At 37.2% G+C, this 21,085-nt stretch overlaps 1 protein-coding gene across 7 annotated transcripts in view; it reads left to right on the top strand.

The window, feature by feature from the left end:
* Window positions 1-21,085, top strand: part of HACE1 (HECT domain and ankyrin repeat containing E3 ubiquitin protein ligase 1) — a 118,215-nt gene that overhangs the window by 53,216 nt on the left and 43,914 nt on the right. For all 7 annotated transcript variants that reach the window (XM_088840683.1, XM_088840684.1, XM_088840686.1 and 4 more), the window contains 2 exons: window positions 7,317-7,467; window positions 13,835-14,169. In XM_088840683.1, the coding sequence (XP_088696809.1) occupies window positions 7,317-7,467; window positions 13,835-14,169 (486 nt within the window). The remainder of the gene's footprint in view (window positions 1-7,316; window positions 7,468-13,834; window positions 14,170-21,085) is intronic.

Here is a 21,085-nt window from a genome sequence, read left to right on the forward strand (position 1 = left end):
GGAATATTCATACATTATTTCCTTTAAACCTCACAGTAACTTTGTGATGTAGGTATTATTTCCATTTTATATATAAGAAAATTGAAGTTCAGTGATTTGCTAGCTAGAAGAAACAGGACTTATATCCTTACTAATTAATGAAGAGCAGATCCTGGGCTCCAATTTAGCTCTTTAAAATGACAGGGTTATTAGTGGAACAAGGAAAACAGGGTAAGAAAAAGGGTTCCATGGCCAGAATTAAGTTCTAAAACTGCTTTGCTAAACTGTACTGCCTCACCACTTACGAAGATACCGTTCAGATATCTTATGGAATCCGTTATTTTGGCCAGTTTGGTCTGTAAACATCTCTGTTAGAATTGATAGTGAGTATTGGATGTGAGAGTTGGACTGTGAAGAAAGCTGATCGCCGAAGAATCGATGCTTTTGAACTGTGGTGTTGGAGAAGACTCTTGAGAGTCCCTTATACTGCAAGGAGATCCAACCAGTCCATTCTAAAGGAGATCAATCCTGGGTGTTCATTGGAGGGACTGATGCTAAAGCTGAAACTGCAATACTTTGGCCACCTCATGCGACGAGTTGACTCACTGGAAAAGACTCTGATGCTGGGAAAGGTTGGGGGCGGGAGGAGAAGGGGACGACGGAGAATGAGATGGCTGGATGGCATCACCGACTCTGTGGACATGAGTTTGAGTGTACTCCGGGAGTTGGTGATGGACAGGGAGGCCTGGCGTGCTGTGATTCATGGGGTTGCGGAGAGTCGGACACGAGCGACTGAACTGAACTGAACTGATTGGTTAATAGTACTGTGTTAGAATTTGTTGTATTGGTGCTGTCTTGGCAAAACCTAGTCCTCCTCCTGTGTTTCTCCTTTACTTTGACATACTACCACTTTTCACAACATTTCAGAAATCAAGTGTATGAATTTTTATTTCTGATACCGAGCAATTCTTTGGTAGGACACTTAGGACACCAGCTGGTGTCCTACAGTTTAACTCAATTCTGACACTGTCTACCTGGAGAAAGCATCACATCCCATAGGTTAAGGACTCAGTCCTAGGAGACTGCTCCCCATCTCAGATATCCGTTGCAAATAGTGGATCCCCAGATTACCCACAAATTTTGTTCCCTGACTACACATATCAGAGGTTTTCATGATCACCTGCCATTTGGATTTCTAGAACAGCTCACAGAATTCGGGGAAACACTTTTGTTTACCAGTTCCCTTGTGGCTCAGCTGATAAAGAATCCGCCTGCAGTGCTGGATCCCTGGGTTGGGACGATGCCCTGGAGAAGGGAATGGCTACCCACTCCAGTATTCTGGCCTGGAGAATTCCATGGATAGTATAGTCCATGGGGTTGCAAAGAGTTGGACATGGCTGAGCAACTTTCACTTTTTTCACTTTATTAAAGGATGTCGTGACCATCTCCAGGGGACCTTCCCAACCCAGAGATCAAATCCATGTCTCCTGCTTTGGCTGCTGCTGCTAAGTCGCTTCAGTCGTGTCCGACTCTGTGCGACCCCATAGACGGCAGCCCACCAGGCTCCCCCGTCCCTGGGATTCTCCAGGCAAGAACACTGGAGTGGGTTGCCATTTGGCAGGCAGGTTCTTTATCACCAGTGCCACCTGGGAAGCCCATGATAAAGGACACAGATGAACAACTAGATGAATAGATATATAGAATGAAGTCTGAAAGGGTCCAGAGTACAGGAGTTGCCATAATGTTGGGGTGTGTCACCCTTACACTATGTGTATGTGTGTGCATGCTTGGAAGCTTGCTGAACCCCCCATATTTTTGTTTTTTTTATGGAAGATGTGTTAATCATTAATAGCATTTGCAGCCCCTACCCTTCTCTGGAGAATGGAGATTGAAGGTGAAAATTCCAAGCTTCTAATCATTACTTGGTCTTTCTAGTGACTAGCCCCCATCCACAAACCCAGTATTAGTTGCCTAATTACAGTGAAAGATACTGGTTTCACCCAAGAAGTTCCATGGGATTTAGGAACTCTGTGTCAGGAACTGGGGTCAAAACCCAGTGTGAGAACGAAAGATGCTCCTAGTGTACTACTTATCAGTTTGGAAGTGGTAAGGGTTTTAGGAGCTTCATACCAGGAAAGTGGGGAGAGGGGCAGAAGACAATATGACAATGTTTATTTTTTCTACTATCTCACAGCTAACTAGGTTAGTTTCTTAAGACCTCAAATACAAACCATCCCTCTCTGCCAGTTTAGTTTAATGGTACTTTTTACAGATTGTTTTTATTTTGTTCATTTATTTGTGAATCATTTTATGTTTCTTAACTCACAATGTGATGTAATTTTGGCCATTTTAAATAGAATTTTAATTAAAATAATTCAAATATGTATTATTAATTAGCAATGATTGAGATGTTCTGTAGCATACTTTGGGAAAAATGGATAGCCTTTTGTCTAACTGAATTAGGAGTATTTGTTAAAGATAAATATTTAATGAGGGCCCTTTTGCACATATGGGTGTATTTCACTAAATAAGTGAGTTATCTTGCTTCCTATATATTTATGATTGAAGGCAAAGATAGTTATCAGTGTGCTATCCTTGTAAAAGAGAAATCACAGCTATTTGCTAAATAAGACATTGACTGAAAGTATACTCTTATATTAACCAAAAGTAAGCAGGTTGACAGGGCTTTGAATTAGGAAGTTTACAATATAAAAGTTAATTTAACTTTTAAAAAGTTAAATTAACTTTTTAACTCTTATATTGAGACCTGGTGGCTTGTGAAGAAATTATCATTTTATGATGAGCTGGAGAAGTTTGTGATGAAGTTTGGATTCTGTGATCTTTCTGTATAATATGAAAGATATTTCACAGGTTAGAAAGTGAAAAATGACGTTGTTTAGATCAGTGACTTAACTTGGAAGAAGTTTAAACTGGGTAAAGTAGTATTCATATAGTCTAATAATCTTAGATTATTTCTTGTTGTTGTTCGGTCGCTAAGTCATGTCCGACTCTTTGTGACCCCATGAATTACAGCATGCCAGGCTTCCTTGTCATTCGCTGTCTCCCTTAATTTGCTCAAACTCATGTCCATTGAGTCAGTGATGCCATCCAAATATCTCATCCTCTGTCACCTACTTCTCTTGCCCTCACTCTTTCCTACCAAGTCTTTCCCAAACAAGGTCTTTTCCAGTGAGTCAGCTCTTCCCATCACGTGGCCACAGGATTGGAGCTTCAGCTTCAGAACCAGTCCTTCCAGTGAATATTCATGCTTTATTTCCTTTAGGATTGACTGGTTGGATCTCCTTGCTGTCCAGGGAACTTCCAAGAGTCTTCAGCACCACAGTTCGAAAGCATCCATTCTTTGGTGCCCAGACTTCTTTATGGTCCAGCTGTCACATCTGTACATTACTTATGGAAAAACCATAGCTTTGACTATATGGACTTTGTTGGCAAAGTGATGTCTCTGCCTTTTAATACACTGTCTAGGTTTGTCATAGTTATTCTTCCAAGGAGCAAGCGTCTTTTAATTCTGTGGCTGCAGTCACCATCTGCATTGATTTTGGATCCCAAGAGAATGAAATCCGACAGTTTCCACATTTTCCCCATCTATTTGCCATGAAGTGATGGGACCAGATGCCATAATCTGCATTTTTTGAATATTGAGTTTTAAGCCAGCTTTTTCATTCTTCTCTTTTACCTTCATCAAGAGGCTCTTTAGTTCCTCTTCACTTTCTGCCATTAAAGTGGTATCATTTGCATATTTGAGGTTGCTAATATTTCTCCCAGCAATCTTGATTTCAACTTGTGATTCATCCAGCCTGACATTTTGCATGATGTACTCAGCAAGTAAGTTAAATAAACAGGGTGACAACGTACAGCCTTGATGTACTCCTTTCCCAGTTTAGAACCAGTTTGTTGTTCCATATCCAGTTTTAACAGTTCCTTCTTGTCCTTCATACAGGTTTCTCAGGAAGCAGGTAATATGGTCTTATATTCCCATCTCATTAAGAATATTCCTTAGTTTACTGTGATCCACACAGTCAAAGGCATAGTCAGTGAAGCAGAAGTAGTTTTTTTGGAATTCCCTTGCATTTTCTATGATTTGGTGGATGTTGGCAGTTTGATCTCTAGTTCCTCTGCTTTTTTTAAATCCAGCTTGTACATCTGGAAGTGCTTGGTTCACATACTGCTGAAGCCCAGCATGAAGGATTTTGAGCATTACCTTCCTAGCATGTGAAATGAGTGGAATTGTGTGGTAATTTGAACATTCTTTGGCATTGCCTTTCTTTGGGATTAAAATAAAACTTATCTTTTACAGTCCTATGGCTACTACTGAGTTTTACTCCAAGGCCAAACTTGCATGTTATTCTAGGTATCTCTTAACTTCCTGCTTTTGCTTTCCAGTTCCCTATGATGCGAAGGACATCTTTTTTTGGGTGTTGGTTCTAAAAAAATCTTGTAGGTCTTCACAGAATCATTCAGCTTCATCTTTAGCTTCTTCAGTGGTTGGGGCATAGACTTGGGTTACTGTGATGTTGAATGATTTGCCTTGGAAATGAACCGAAATCATTCTGTCATTTTTGAGAGTGCAACCAACTACTGCATTTCAGACTCTTGTTGACTGTGAGGGCTACTCCATTTTTTATAAGGGATTCTTGCTCACAGTAGTAGATATAATGGTTATTTGAATTAAATTTGCCCATTCTCATCCATTTTAATTCACTGATTCTTAAGATGTCAGTGTTCACTCCTGGTATCTCATTTTTGACCACATCAAATTTACAAGGTCCGTCTAGTCAAGGCTATGGTTTTGCCCGTGGTCATGTATGGATGTGAGAGTTGGACTGTGAAGAAAGCTGATCGCCGAAGAATTGATGCTTTTGAACTGTGGTGCTGGAGAAGACTCTTGAGAGTCCCTTGGACTGCAAGGAGATCCAACCAGTCCATTCTAGAGGAGATCAATCCTGGGTGTTCATTGGAAGGACTTATGCCAAAGCTGAAACTGCAATACTTTGGCCACCTCATGCGACAAGTTGACTCACTGGAAAAGATTCTGATGCTGGGAGCGATTGGGGGTAGGAGGAGACAGGGACGACAGAGAATGAGGTGGCTGGATGGCATCACCGACTCGATGGACATGAGTTTGAGTGAACTCCGGGAGTTGGTGATGGACAGGGAGGCCTTTCGTGTTGTGGTTCATGGGGTCGCTAAGAGTCAGACACGACTGAGCAACTGAACTGAACTGAATTTACCTTGATTCATGGACCTAACGTTCCAGGTTCCTATGCAGTATTGTTCTTTATGGCATTGGACTTTACTTTCACCACCAGATAGAACCACAGCTGGGTGTCATTTCCGTTTTAGCTCAGCCTCTTCATTCTTTCTGTAGCTATTTCTCTGCTCTTCCCCAGTAGTATATTGGATACCTACTGACCTGGGAAGTTCATCTTTCACTGTCATATCTTTTTGCCTTTTCGTATTGTTCATGGGTTTCTCAAGGCAAGAATACTGAAGTGGTTTGTTTGCCGTTCTCTTCTTCAGTGGACTACGTTTTGTCAGGCCCTAACTAGCAGGGACGTGCCTTTAGCCACTCAGTGTAGCTGGATGGCATGCCCCGTACCCTAGTTGTCCCACTGCTGGTCCTCATTGAGTGTATAATGACTGATATTAAACTATGTTAATAATTGATGATATTCCTATGCCATTGTATAAGAAAATACTTCTTACCTTAAAATTAACTCATGAAGTTCTCTAGATCAGGTACTTAAAGCGAATATTTATATATATGGTAATTTCACTGAGGAAAATTAAATTCACATCTTTCTCATAAAAAAATTTGAGAGTCATTGAAGCTAATGTTGCAATAGCTGCAATACAATATAATAAAGAAATATTAGTTTTAACCAAATTCCTTTTTTCTTTTGTCAGTCTCAAGAGTCTTATGTTGTAGAATTAAAAGCAGCTTTGTAAAGGCAAATATGTAAAAATCCATGCAAGTTAAACTAACGATTCTATGTGCATTAGATCCACAGTTACTAAAACAAAGGTTTTGCTAATGTGTTGTAGCTATCCTAGTCACATACAGTATGGATGGCAATAGGTGTTATATTTTACTAACACTTGTAACTGACAATTAATTTTTATTTATTATTTTTAATAATTTTTAGAATGAGGAAACAGCATGAATGTTGAAATTAAATGTCATGAAATTTTGGTTCAGTTGTCATTAGAATAGAAAATACCATCTGATTTTTCACTTATCAAATCAGAATACTTAGAATAGGCATTTCCTATTTCTTCATTACTGATCATTATTGTTTGCAATGTTAGAGGATACCCAAAAATATCATAAAGGAAGATTTTAATGAACTAAGGAAAGTAGGGTAAGCTTTGACGATTAAATTTATACAAAGGCAGTCATACCATTCTGCTCAAATGTTTATGCAGCTCTTTACTCTGCTTTTGTGTACCATTGTAATACAAGATAACTTATGTTGAAGGTTTCAAAATAAAACCACCCCCTGAACAACAACGACAAATTTTTTTTTTTAAGATCAGTTGTTAGATTCCATACACTTTTAGTCGAACTCCTTCATTTTCTCAGTGGAAGAGTAATGATTGATATCCATAATGATGATGAACAATTTCCAGGCACTGTGGGATTTTAAAGGGCTTTTTGATTTGTCAAAGAAAAGTTACATTATATTTAATATGGTTTAGAATTAATTGCATTGGCCTTTTCATAGTAGGATATATTTCTTTTATGTACAGTCATTCAGTTCAGTTCAGTTGCTCAGTTGTGTCCGACTCTTTGCGACCCCATGAATCACAGCACTCCAGGCCTCCCTGTCCATCCCATTATAGGGAACCACCCTGATACAGATAGTAACATTTGGTTGCTATTCTGGAATAGGCTACGGAAAATGGGGTTATGGATAGAATAACAAAGTTCAACCTCTACCATTGACTTGTAGGTTGGCCTAAGATTATAATCAACATTTCTATTGTTGGTTCTCAGTGAAATACTCTTAGAGTTCTAAAGAATCAGCTTAATTTATAAATTAAGTAGTGATTTTCTTCATATTTTATACTTTGATCATTGGTATATTCTAGTTGCTTAAAAGCTAATAACTCATTCATATACAATCCACAAGATGTGTATTTGCTAACTTTCTGGTAAACAAAACATTCCATCCCATATCATGATAGGAAAGAAATTTTACTCATTAAATTATCAGACAGATGGTAAGCATAATAAAAATGTTTTAAAATAAGTATTTTAAGATGAATTTGTTTTACTACACCTAATCTGTTCATATTTTAATTTTTATTTTCAGCATATCTAGTAATTACGATGCTCAAATGAAGAGTCTTTTAAGAATCGTGAGGATATTTTGTCATGTCTTTCGAATTGGTCCATCCTCTCCCAGTAATGGAATTGACATGGGCTACAATGGGAATAAAACTCCAAGGAGCCAGGTGTTCAAGGTCAGAAAAGTATATGATGTTGTTAAGAAGATAGATGTAAAAGAGATGAATTTGACAAAGCAAACATTCATTAATCAGAAACCTCTTGAACAGGATGTAACTTTGGTTTATACCTGTGACTGACACTTTTTAAACCAAGACCTTTCTCCTTTCTTCTGTCTAATCAGCAGCAAGTCAGTTGGTGAGCTTTCTGTGTTTCTCCTACAAGTGAAATTTTAATTCCACTAGTCTTTTATTCTAAGAGTATGATATTTAGTGTTTAAATCTAATTAAATCTACTTTAAAAATCGGATTATAGGTCTTAAATGTAGCCATCATGATTTTTTAAAAAAATATTTCTTATCAGAAAGAGAGAAAATAGCCAGTTTTTATTTAGGATTTATTATCGTGTGTGTTGTGTGTGTGTGTTTTTAAAGTAAGTTTACTTTAATTTATTGGGTTTACTAGCAATTCCTGGGATAACTTCAAGTCAGGAAACATTGAGATCTTTTCTTAATGTATTTTGTATTGCTTCAGCTCTGTGTCTTTTTTCTCATCCTTTTTTTCCCTCATTGTGCCATCTCCTGGAAGAAGGAAGTTATGCATCTTGTAATTCAGATTTTAGGTTTTTAGTGTACCACTTTCTTTAATACTGATTAGAAGTGATAATTTCCTGTTTTTGTAAAATTCGAATCTGAATTATTGATCTGTTTTGTTAGTGCTGTTTTAAGTGGGTTTTACTGCTCAGACATTCACATTACAAGTTGTTCTTAATGTGTTTCTAATATGACTCATGCTGTAAGTTACTGAATCTACCCCTGATTGATTTTTCTACTTGTTCTTCTATTCATCTGTAATGGTGGGTAAACAATCAAACCAAATATAGATATAGTCACTATAGACAAACTGAGTAGAGATTATATTTATTATTGTCTTTGTTTTGATTTCAACTTGCCACCTATTGCTAATGATATCAGAAAATAATTATGTGCTAATAATAAGTAACCTCTTTATAGGCATTTAGTGCTTGATGTAAATGTTATTTTTCTACCCAGCCAGTCAGTACAGATAAAACATAGTAGAAAAAGATATCATTGTTTATTTTAGCATTTCTCTTATGGAATCCAGACTCGTTGTTTTTATTGTTATATATTAATGAGTATATAATATATTAATTTGGTGCAAAAGTAATTGTGGTTTTACATGTTTTCACTTTCCCATATGGTACTGGAATAGTTTCTTAAATAAATGTGGTTATGTTATAGATGATTTTAATGCACATTTCTCGCTTTATGTTTTTATGCTAATGACATTACTTGCTGTTTATTTTAGACTATAGAAATTATGTTAAACAAAAAGTAAATTCAAGCAGTTTTTAAAATTTGAGTTCAAAATGGGTTGCAAAGCAGCAGAGACAACTTGCAACATCAACCATACATTTAGCCCAGGAACTGCTAATGAATGTACAGTGCAGTGGTGGTTTCAAGAAGTTTTGCAAAGATGAGAGCCTTGAAGATGAGTGTAGTGATTGGTCATCAGAAGTTGACAACGACCAATTGAGAGCAGTTGTGAAAGCTGATCCACTTAAAACTACACACAAAATTGCCAAAGGACTCAGTGTCCACCATTCTAGTCATTTGGCATTTGAAGGAAATTGTAAAGATGAAAGAACTCAATAAGTGGGTGCCTTATGAGCTGACCAAAAATAAAAAAAATCGTTGTTTTGAAGTGTTGTCTTCTCTTATTCTATTCAACAGCAATGAACCATTTCTTGATCTAATTATGACATGTGATGAGAAATGGATTTTATGTGACAAACTGACAATGATCAGTTCAGTGGTTGGACTGAAAAGAAGCTCCAAAGCACTTCCCAAAGAGAAGTTTGCACCAGAAAAAAGTCATGGTTACTGTTTGGTAGTCTGCTGCTGCTCTGATCCACTACAGCTTTATGAATACTGGTGAAACCATTACATCTGAGAAGTATGCTCAGCAAATCGATGAGATCCACCAAAAGCTGCAATGCCTGCAACCGGTATTGGTCAATAGAATCGTTCCAGTTCTTCTCCATGACAGTGCCCGACCACATGTTGCACAGCCAGCACTTCAAAAGTTGAACAAATTGGGCTGTGAAGTTTTACCTCATCTGCTGTGTTCACCTGACCTCTTGCCAGCCGACTGCCACTTGAAGCATCTCAACAACTTTTGTAGGGAAAACACTTCCACAACCAGCTGGAGGCAGAAAATACTTTTCAAGAGTTCATCCAAACCTGAAGCATGGGTTTTTACACTACAGGAATAAAAAAACGTATTTGTCGTTGGCAAAAATGTGTTGATTGTAATGGTTCCTATTTTGATAATAAAAATGTGTTTGAGCCTAGTTATAATGATTTAAAATTCATGGTGCAAAATCACAATTACACTTTCATCAACCTAATATAAAGTCCTTTACTCATATTTTATTTGTTAGTATCTTTATTTCTCTTCTTGAGGAATTTTTTTTTCTGTGTCATTGACAGTTGATTTTGTTTCTGACCACTGATTTTCTCTTAAATTTTGACCTTTCTCTTTGGTAAAACATTTTTGTTACAAAACTCAAATCAGTTTTTTTTTAAACATCAGCAAGTGTTGCTCTTAAGGAATTAATTTCTTTCTATCTAATTTTATGAATTAATTGTGTGGACTCTTTCGAGGATGGCAAAATGATCTGCCCTCCCACTTACAAGGATAAAAAATAGAAACTACATTGTGATCCATGTATTTAATGTCTTCTGTTCATTGTGGGATGATTGAAGTTATAAAAATCTGAACCATCTGCTGAGTTGCTACAATGTAAGATTGGAAATGCCATGTTAATTTTTACCACATTTTGTCTAAGGTAGTAGTTGATCCCTACTTTCTGTTTCATTAACTAGGTACTCTAACATGTCACTTTATTGTTGGGATTAGCTAATGGGTTTTCCATTAAGAATGAGTGGGTTTATAGGCCATGTGTTTTTAGTAGGTGAAATTGTTTAACATCCTGTTATTAGTTTTCTGATTTATCTTAGAAGTACTTTAAGTTAATCTTAACACTTAGCCATTCTTTCAGTGTTAAGAGATTTTTATCTAGAGCCTTGCAAACTTTGAAACATCTGAAGGAGAAGGTAGTGTGAATGAGGAAGATAGTTTAGGCTTCTTGAATCCTGATACGCTCTTTTTTTGTGAGTAGTCAACTGTGACTATTAATGGTTTCATAGAATTATAATTGGAGAAATTTGGAAGCCGAGAATGATTGAGAAACTTTTAAGATCTTTTGGATTATGGCATTTGACATTATGAGGTGAGAATAGACTAATTAACAGAATTTCAAAATACTGTTGATGAATTTAAGTTAATAATGCTTTCCTGTCAAATTTGTACCTAATTTGGCACATGGGTAGTGAAGTTTTTTTTAATTGTCCAACAAGTTTGGGATTTTTATGTTATAGCTTTGACTTGTTAATTTGAAATATTTTGAAAATCATGTATGATTGTCAAATCATTGATGTTATAGGTAGAATATAGTTTTGTGGTGAAAATCAACTCAGTAATAAGAAATGAAGTATTATATTCATAGTGCCAAGAAGCCTAATATTTTCCATAGCCATTGACTCATTTTTCTGTAACAGTTGATATGTATGGTTTTATGTATCTAGTGTTTTTATCAGTATTATTTATGAATAGATATGGTTTGCAATTATTTATTTTTAATGTTTTAAATTTATTTTAATCTTTTTTGTCTGTGACTGCTAGTCCAGTTAGAAATTAAAGTTATTTTCACAGCATTCTTTTTATTGAGGAATGAATCTTCTTAACAAGTCTTCAAAGGGACAACTCCCTAGGTAAAAATGCTTTAAGGTTGAGATTTCTTTTTAGTGCACGTATGAATGAGGAAATATACAGTGAGAAAAAGAGAAAATAAAGAAAGGCCTAAGATGAGTGATAACTTCTCTCCTTTTTTTTCCTCATTCTCTTTTAATTCTTAGCTGAGCTACTTTATTGAACTCTTTCTAGCTTTTCTCAGTATCGTTCTTGTCACTGTCATTTTTACTCAGATCAGCTTTTTTAAATATTATTTCTGGAATTATTCAGACTTCACCTTTAATTTTTGCAGGTTGTCAGCTTTTGAGAATAGGATGGTTGCAGTTCAGGCTCAGTGCTCTCATCCGCACGTGAGCAGTAGGTATTGCTTCCTGCCTTAGCCTTCATCTCTATCCAGTGTGGCAATTTTCTGAGTTTTGTCGCTCTCACTTAGAGACCATTTATTCCTTTTGTTTGAAGCAGTTTTTCAACACCACCTGTTCTTTCTTTGGAGGGCGTTAATTTTTTTGATGTAAAGCTAAAATAGTTTTGCTGACATAAAATGTTCTTTTCATGTTTTATAGTAGGGCTAATGTTTTTCTCATGAAGAGAAACTATAGACCCAAACCTGGATCATGATTAAAATTAAGACATTTTCAGTGAAGGTACCGTGTTAGTTTTGATGGCTGCTGGTGCTTCTTGCCCTCCTTTTAAGCAGTTTACCCATCCTTTAAGAAGTTAGGTACCCGACTCCTGTGCCTAACCTTGGAAAAGCCTTGTTTGTGGGGGAGAAGGGTGCTCATTTCAACCTCAGAAAATGTTTCTCAGAAATTAGCTTCTCACTTTGTGAACCTGTTTACCTAGGCTGTATTAATTAAATATGTGTTGAATGAGTGAACTGTTTTTTTGTTGATGGTGGAAGGGTTTTTTCCTTCTTGCTTTTTGGCTTAATGTTTAAGTGAAAATTTAGGGGTGATTTAAGTGTTTGCAGATTCAATAAGTAGAATGGTCTCAAAAAGAGAATGTTCTGGGAATCTGAAGATAGGCTGAAGGTAATAGTGGTGGGATTTATTAGATAATAATTAGAAAGAATTTCTTGGCAGAACAGAACTTTAGAAAAGTTCTAAATATGGTTGTGTAATCTCTTTACAATACTGGCCTTTAAAAAATAAGAATCTTTTACTTGAAATAGGTAAGGGTGGGTCTTTCAGAAGCAGATGTCTAGTTTGTAACATTCTGTGATCATATAAGAATCAAAAAGTAAGATTAATTTTTATATTCATTTGTAGAAAGACAGTTTATCACTCTCATTAGGAATATTGAGAATAGTGTGGGAATGGAAGACTATTTAACTACTATCTCCCTTGCCCTCCTGTGCCTTCACTGTCCATTTTTATTTGGGTTTTATAATGTTCTAACAGGTCTTTCTTTCCTCCGAGTTTTATTGAGCTATAATTGTTATATAAAATGTTGAGTAACTTCAAAGTATAGTATGATGATTTGATACAAGTATGTATTGCAAAATCTTTACTCCAGTAAGGTTAGCTGGCACATCCTTCACCTCACATAATCACTGCTTTGTTGCTCTTGTGCTGAGAACATTAAAGCTTTACTCTCGTAGCAACTTTTAATTGTACAATACAGTGTTGATAACTATAGTGACCATGCTGTGCATTAGATCCCCAGTAACATGTCTTTGAATAGTAGTTGGGCATTGATTTTTCTCCTTCTGTTAAAAACTACTATTTACTAGAGATGATGTATGTATTTCATCTTCTCCAGTCCTTAGTTCTGTTGTAGCACTTGTGATCACATGGTATTTTAAAAGTAAATTTTCATTTGCTGTTAATTTACAAAAAACATTTCATTCTTCTCAAAACGAATATTTTATATAGTGTAGAAATAATAAACGGTTTATTCCCATTTTCTTTTTTATTAAGCTGTTAATCTTTACTTTGAATTATGGATTTGCTAGTCAATATTTGATAATTACTATTATTAGAGATGAGTTGTGTGTATTGGGTATGCCTCTGTGTGTATGTGTACTTGTAAATGCTGTGATATCTAAAATTTCTTGTTGTAAATTTTCAAAATCTCAGAGATTACGTGTAAAGAAAAAGGCAGTAAACCAAGTTGTTTATTAAGTTCTTTATGAATACTTATTTTTTTAATTGAAAAACAACATAATTAAAAACAGTCGACACATTAATACAGTAAAGATTTTAGGGAATTGTACTCATAAAAGTAATTATGGTTTTCAAACTAAATAATTGAAAATTTTTAAAAGAAGGAAGATTGCTTATAAATTTTTTTGTTAGAGTTTAGTTTTCCTTTTTTTATTCCAAGGAATAAATAAATGCAAAATAAGCTTTTGCTATAAATGAAGTAATTATGTGACATTTATATTTTTGTTACTTATTTTTAGGCATTGCAGTCACCTAAACTTGGGAAAATAGAAGTATCTAGAGTAAATATTCTCTCTTATAATATTTGTCTGAGTGGGTTTCTTTTTTTTTCCTTCAGTTTAAGAATGACGGTTTTAAAAAAAACACTTTTCTTTTTTTCTTAGCCTCTTGAATTGCTTTGGCACTCGTTAGATGAATGGCTAGTTTTAATAGCTACAGAATTGATGAAAAACAAAAAGGACTCGACGGATATCACTTCTATTTTGCTGAAACAAAAAGGCCAAGATCAAGATGGTACTTCCATTCCTCCATTTGAACCTCCAGGACCTGGGAGCTATGAAAATCTGTCCACTGGCACAGGGGAATCTAAACCAGATGCTCTTGGAGGGAAACAGGAAGCCAGTGCAGACTGTCAGGATGTTATTTCTATGACAGCTAACCGGCTAAGTGCTGTCATTCAAGCTTTTTACATGTGCTGTTCTTGTCAGATGCCTCCAGGGTAAGAAAGTTTCTGCTTATTTTGTGTGCTGATCTCTGCCTATCAGTAACCAGTGTTGTGGCTGGAGCAGCCCTTGTGGTTCTTATTATGATTGCAAGACACCCTTCAGCAATAACCATCAGGAAACTTTGGGGAAAAAAAAGGTTTATTACTTACAGGACCTGGAAATTACATGACACACCTGGGGCCACACAGCAAGGTTGCCAGTAGAAAGAAAGCTTGAGGGCTTGAGGTTCTGTTTTTATTGGAGCTTAAGGTAGAGGCCTGGGGTTTCGAAAGCTCACTCTTTATTGGTGAATTTAAAACACTGAGAGTGGGAATTTAAAGCATGAGAAAACACAAGTGGCTCGAATTGTCAGTTATCAAAATCAATCAAGATCTCTGAAACAAAGGAGCTTGGAGATGAGGGGTGGCTCTTTATCTAGCTGTGTATCTGGCATTGTGTTTATTGGAGATAGTCATCTTGGAAGTGGACAAAGTGGAGGGCATCTGATAGATTTTCCTGGTTTGTAGTTTGAATGTATCTGGTGATTTTTCTGAGTGGCCCATAGCAATAGGCATGAGGGTTATCCATATATGAGCTGTTGTGGTTATTTCTCTGAATTTTACATCAAGTTGTCCTAATCTATCTTATATGAATTTGGAAAAGGAGCAGTTTTAGTTCTCAGTGATTCCAAGTAAGAAGGATGGGAGAAAAATTGGAAACATTAATTTGGAGAATTTTAGCTAGATGTTGGAGGAGATGAAAATTCAGTATTCAGTCCAGTTTACAGGTAGGGAAAAAAACCTCAAAGACAGTAAAGAGGACTAGAATCTGATATCTACAAGGGTGTACTGTAATTTTCCATTGAAATGTAATTTTTCTCTTTACTGTTGCCCTATTCCTATCAGAGATAATCAGGGTAAGACTACTATGTTTGCACAGTAAATCTAGTTTTGTTAAACTTGACCTGGTTATTTATATAGTGGAGGAAGAATAGTGATTGGTTATTTAGGCTCCTTTCTGTCTATTTTGCAAGAACTTTTCATAAGGAATCTCAGATTGAACGTTTAAAAGCCTCTGGAGGCTAAAAAGCCAAGCCAAGGACTCACCATCACATTTTGCCTGCAGTACCTATAGATTTGAGTGAATTCCTCTCTCCTTGAGGTCCCCAAAATATCTTGAAGTTTCTGGGCCTGCCAGGAAGTGACCTTCCTTACTTACCTGGTAACTCTGCCAGGAACCCTGTAAGCAAGGTACCAGCTTGATTTTTCCACAGTTTTATTGGCTTCATAAAATTTACACCCTTAGTTCCCTAAAGTTGTCTGGTCATATCAGAGTCTATACATGCTTCTGTCAAAGGGAGACATTCCAGTCAAACCTTTGGCAGTATAACCAGTGTTTTCGATTGTGTCGTGTTACAAGGAGAACACATTCTTACTGAACTTATGCAAGTAACTATATTGCCATGAAAATAAGAGAGTTTCCAAATTCTGGAGGGATCAGGTTAGGAGAAAAAGTAGCTGTTTCATGTTTGTTCACAGAGGTATGCTTTACCAAAATGTTGAGTTATTGCTAGCGTAGAAGGAAAAGTTTCTGTAAGTTTGAAAAGCAAAATATTGAAGAACTAGTAGTGTTCGGAGAAGGTAATGGCAACCCACTCCAGTACTCTTGCCTGGAAAATCCCATGGACGTAGGAGCCTGGTAGGCTGCAGTCCATGCGGTTGTGAAGAGTTGGACACAACTGAGCGACTTCACTTTCACTTTTCACTTTCATGCATTGGAGAAGGAAATGGCAACCCACTTCAGTGTTCTTGCCTGGAGAATCCGAGGGACGGCAGAGCTTGGTGGGCTGCCATCTATGGGGTCGCACAGAGTTGGACACGACTGAAGCGACTTAGCAGCAGTAGTGTGTCAAACAAAAATTCATAAAAATTGTGATCATCCTTCATGAACTCATTAAGTCCTATATAATTCTTGATATTGTTCTTTGGTTAGCAGTGTTATAAATCTGTTTTTCCCTTAAAGTTCTATAAATGCTTACCCAGTTCAGTGGTAGGATGTGAAAATTATCACAAACTTGTATTTGTCAGAGTCCTTTCCATGAATCGCCTTAAAGATGAAGCACCTTTGCAGAAGCATCAGAGTAAAATAATAACTGTCTGTAATTGGGAAAAGACTTGAAAAATGCCAGTGGTTAAAAATATGATGAGAGTTCATTGTAATGCAGTTGACAGGGGAATTTGGTTATTTCTGTGACACACAACATTTTAAGATGATAACTGGAATTACGATGAATAACATTACATATCAGAGTTTTAGGAAATTTTGTATTATTTCTGGAGCACTTATGGTAATAGTACATATCCAAATAAGGATATTGATAAGGAAGGTTTAGCATTATTTCTTATCTGACGTTTAATGTATCAGGTAAGCCTAATTAGTTTAATGTCTCTCTTTTTATAAGGAGAGAAAACATATCTTTTGAGATGTTCCAGGGGCCTTTTGAAAAATCCAAAAGTTACTTCTGGATCAAAAAGACTTTGTTTAGAGTTTGAATTGGGGAAGTCTGTCAAAAAATATTAAAAATATTTTAGACACTTGACCAAATAGGATCACAGGTCATTATGAAATAATACTTATCTACCTAACCAAAGTGACAGATGATTTTAAAGGCAAATGCAGATACTTACATTGTTGTGAGCAAATGTTAACTCTTCCTATTGAGAAGACTCATTTTTCTTAAGTAATCAAATACCTGATTAAGATAGCATGGGACTTCTCTGGTGACTCAGATGGTAAAGAGTCCACCTACAATGTAGGAGACTCGTGTTCAAACCCTGGGTCAGAAAGATCCCCTGGAGAAGGAAATGGCACCCATTCCAGTATTCTTGCCTGGAGAATTCCATGGACAGAGGAGCCTTGTGGGCTACAGTCCATGGGGTCACAAAGAATTGGATATGACTGAGCGAGTTTCACTTAATCACTTAAAGACAGCATGAAATACAGGAAATTATTTTGATAAAATACAAAATCTTTGCTTTTCTAACCAGATTACTTAGAGGGTAAAGGAAAACCTTTTACAGTCTCTTTCTCTGTCAGCAGCAGACAAACATGGCAGGAAAACTGTCCTTTTAACAGATGAAAAAAATTGCATAAACATATCATTGATAATAAAGCTTGTTGGAAAAGAAAAACAACCTTAGGATAACAGTTGAATTTTAGCCAGCCTGACAGTACAAGGTAAAATCCTCTCATTCTGTATCTTTCCACCTTGCTGTCTTTTCTATATCATTTTGTTCTTTATTTCCCTCTTTCCTCTTCTGAAATAACCAGCTTTACTTAAGGACAAAATTACTTAAAATTCTCTTAACGAGAGGGTGACAGGACGAGATGGTTGGATGGCATCACCGACTCAAAGGACATGAGTTTGAGCAAACTTCCCTTCCCTGTGAAGGACAGGGAATCATGGCATGCTGCAGTCCATGGGGTTGCAAAGAGTCGGACAGGACTTAGTGAGTGAATATCAACAACCTCATACCTTTCTTATTCCAAAACCCATCCTACTTTCCTTGCATTCAGAGACAGTTCCTCTGTTATTTTCACTAGTTTAAATTACATATGTTAATCAGAATTCTTAACCCTTAGAAACTTTACTTTCTAGTGAAAACTGAGAAGCAAGCAACTATAAACTGCCTGCTATATCAGCATTCTTTGTATTGGCAAATTTATGAGTAAGTTTCCTAATTTCTAGAAGCAATGCTTCCTTATAGTATAATTTTTCAGTGTGGTACGAGACATGTTTACCAAGGAGAACCAAATTTATCATTAGTGCCTCTGTAATGAAAAGCTCAAAGTGGATGAACCGATGTTCAGTATTTATTAGTGTTTTACCTTATTTGGAAATGACCCAGATAGTCAGTAAATTTTCCATCATTTAACTTAGCAGAACTCTGAAGTTTCAAGTCACCAAAGAGATTTGGGAAACTATTTTTAAGAAGGCATTCCATAAAATACGTATGGATGTGAGAGTTGGACCATAAAGAAGGCTGAGTGCTGAAGAATTGATGCTTTTGATCTGTAGTGTTGGAGAAGACTCTTGAGAGTCCCTTGGACTGCAAAGAGATCAAACCAGTCAATTGTAAAGGAACTTAATCCTGAATATTCATTGGAAGGACTGATGCTGAAGCTCCAATCTTGACCACCTGATGTGAAGAATCGACTCGTTGGAAAAGACCCTGATGCTGGGACAGATTGAAGGCAGGAGGAGAAGGGGACGACAGAGGATGAGATGATTGGATGGCATCACTGGCTTGATGGACATGAGTTTGAGCAGGCACTGGAAGATGGTGAAGGACAGGGAGGCCTAGTGTGCTGCAGTCCATGGGGTTGCAAAGAGTTGGACATGACTGAGCGACTGAACAACAACAAAACTATCGCTGAAAAGTTCACCTAAACTCTTACTAGTCTACTTATATCTCTTTAAATCGCTTGTTCTTAACAATTATCTTTAGATTATTCATGAAAGTCTCATGAGACGTTAGGCAAAATTGGTCATCATCCCAAGTAATTTTTCTTGCTGACAAATTTTGTAACCTAGAAAACATGAACTTATTTGAATAGTAAACCCAAGTAGAATAAAAACTGCATGTCTATATTATATCTAATATTGATAAATTTGAGACATGGCTTTTAATTGAACTCACAAACTTAAACTATCTTTTATTTTTAGAAGATTATCCCAGATCACATGGAATTGAAAAATGTTGGATTAGTTCATGCATTACTGAGTTTCAGAATACTTAATTCATAGTATTTATTTTTAAGCCAATTAAATACAGCTTTCTTACAAATTAATTTTGTCAGTACTATCCAGAGATAGAGAAAAAAAGTCGCTTGCATGTAACATATATCCATAGACATACAGAAACATGCAGCCAGACAGAACCACCCTATAGTTTCCATTCCAAAATTTTCCCTGTGAATCAGGTGCAACAATATGCAACTTACTATTTTATAGATTACCTTTGAGTCCAGATTGTATCTGGCAGATGGAACAAGTTAAGGTTACCTGCTCCTGTGCTGCTGCTGCTGCTAAGTCGCTTCAATCGTGTCCAACTCTGTGCGACCCCATAGACATCAGCCCACCAGGCTCCCCCGTCCCTGGGATTCTCCAGGCAAAAACACTGGAGTGGGTTGCCATTTCCTTCTCCAATGCATGAAAGTGAAAAGTGAAAGTGAAGTTGCTCAGTCGTGTCCAACTCATGGTGACCCTATGGACTGTAGCCTACCAGGCTCCTCCGTCCATGGGATTTTCCAGGCAAGGGTACTGGAGTGGGGTGCCATTGACCTGCTTTTTACTAGCATTTGTGGAGAATACTTCTAAGATTTGTATTTGTCTTTGGCAGGTTATCTTCAGGAGGGTGTGGACGAGATTTTCAGTAAGAGAGATTTTACAACAGTTTATATTTTAAAAGGCCTCTTTCCCTCCCACTTTTTCCTTCATTTTCTGGTGATTGTGGGCAGAGTTTTAGTTACCTTCTTGGTTATTTATATTTCAAAGGCATGATGAGACTTAGATCTTCAGGGACAGAGGAAGAATGTAAGTTTCCTCCTAGGACTTTTAGTGCCTTTTGGATGGTTTTTGTATCCCAACAAAAGGTAGTAGGGCTGTCTTGTTCTTAGCGTGAGTGTCCTGTAAGAATAATTCTCTGGACTCAGGGTCAGATGGGGCTTATCCAGGGTTAAAAATGAAGAGGCAATCAATTTGGTCATGGACATGATGAACCCATTGGACCATGCCAATTTTGCACAGCAGGAGATGGGCCTCATCTTAATATTTTCCATTCACAGTGAGCCTTAGCAGTGATCACTATGATGGAAAAGTTGGCATGGGGTCAGCCATTAAATACGCAAGTGAGGGGAGGCAGTGCCCTGGTAATGAATGTTGGTGGGTCCAGGAGCCTTTTGCCTTCTCGTGTCCCTTTCTTTCCTCACTTATAGCCTTGATAACCCTGTCAACTTTTGATTTGGCAGCAGGGAATCCTCATGAGGCATGTTTCCTAGTTCTGCCTTGTGCAGGAGAAAGTGGAAAGTGGGTCAGGATCTGTATTAGACTATTGCTCTTCTTGTTCAGTCGCTCAGTCTTGTTGAACTCTTAGCCACCCCATGGACTGCAACACGCCAGGCTTCCCTGTCCTTCACTATTTCCCAGACTTTGCTCAGACTCATGTCTGTTGTGTCAGTGATGCCATCCAACCAACTTGTCCTCTTGTCAGTGAAGGAGTAGTTTTTTATCTGTTTCTACTTCTTTTTTTTTTTTTTCCTTTTACCTTAATCTTATGTGTTGTTACTGGAAAATTTTGGATGACAACACTGTGAGCCCCTTTGTAGTGGCTGCTTTCCTTTCCAGGGTGTCCCAAGGGAGCATTCCAGAATGGTGGTCTGCCTCTATTAGCATCATATGCTCAGGCTCTTGGGAAAAGCTCCCAGGCTTCTGAAATGTAATATAAAAATCTTAGCATCTTAGCATCCATGTGTGACATTGAATAATGCGCAGGAAGCCACCAGGAGGTTTTGTGTTTATCAGAGAGCTAGTGTACCTCCTCAGGGTTCCTAGGAGGCACTGGCACCAGAGGTTTAGAATATATTTATTTGTCCATTCATTTTTTAGCAGCTTTATACCAGGGATTGGACTCAATGTCCCATTGGGTTAGGGGACAAAGAGCAACAGTAGTGAGTGAAGTAGTGACATGGGGTCCATAGTCTTCTCTGGTGGTCCCATTGGTTTCCATTGTGAGGCTGTTTTACTCTTCTAGGTTAGGACTTGTAGTCTAGGCACAACCCACTGACTCCGTGGCTGCATGTGGGAGTCTCTCCTCCTCACCTCGGGAATATTCTTGTGCCTTTAGCCAGAGCCTTTCCTCGGGTAGTGGT

Source organism: Moschus berezovskii, chromosome 10, assembly GCF_049115385.1.
Source record: "Moschus berezovskii isolate FMDL1 chromosome 10, NW_MosBer_1.0, whole genome shotgun sequence".
NCBI classification, from domain to species: domain Eukaryota; kingdom Metazoa; phylum Chordata; class Mammalia; order Artiodactyla; family Moschidae; genus Moschus; species Moschus berezovskii.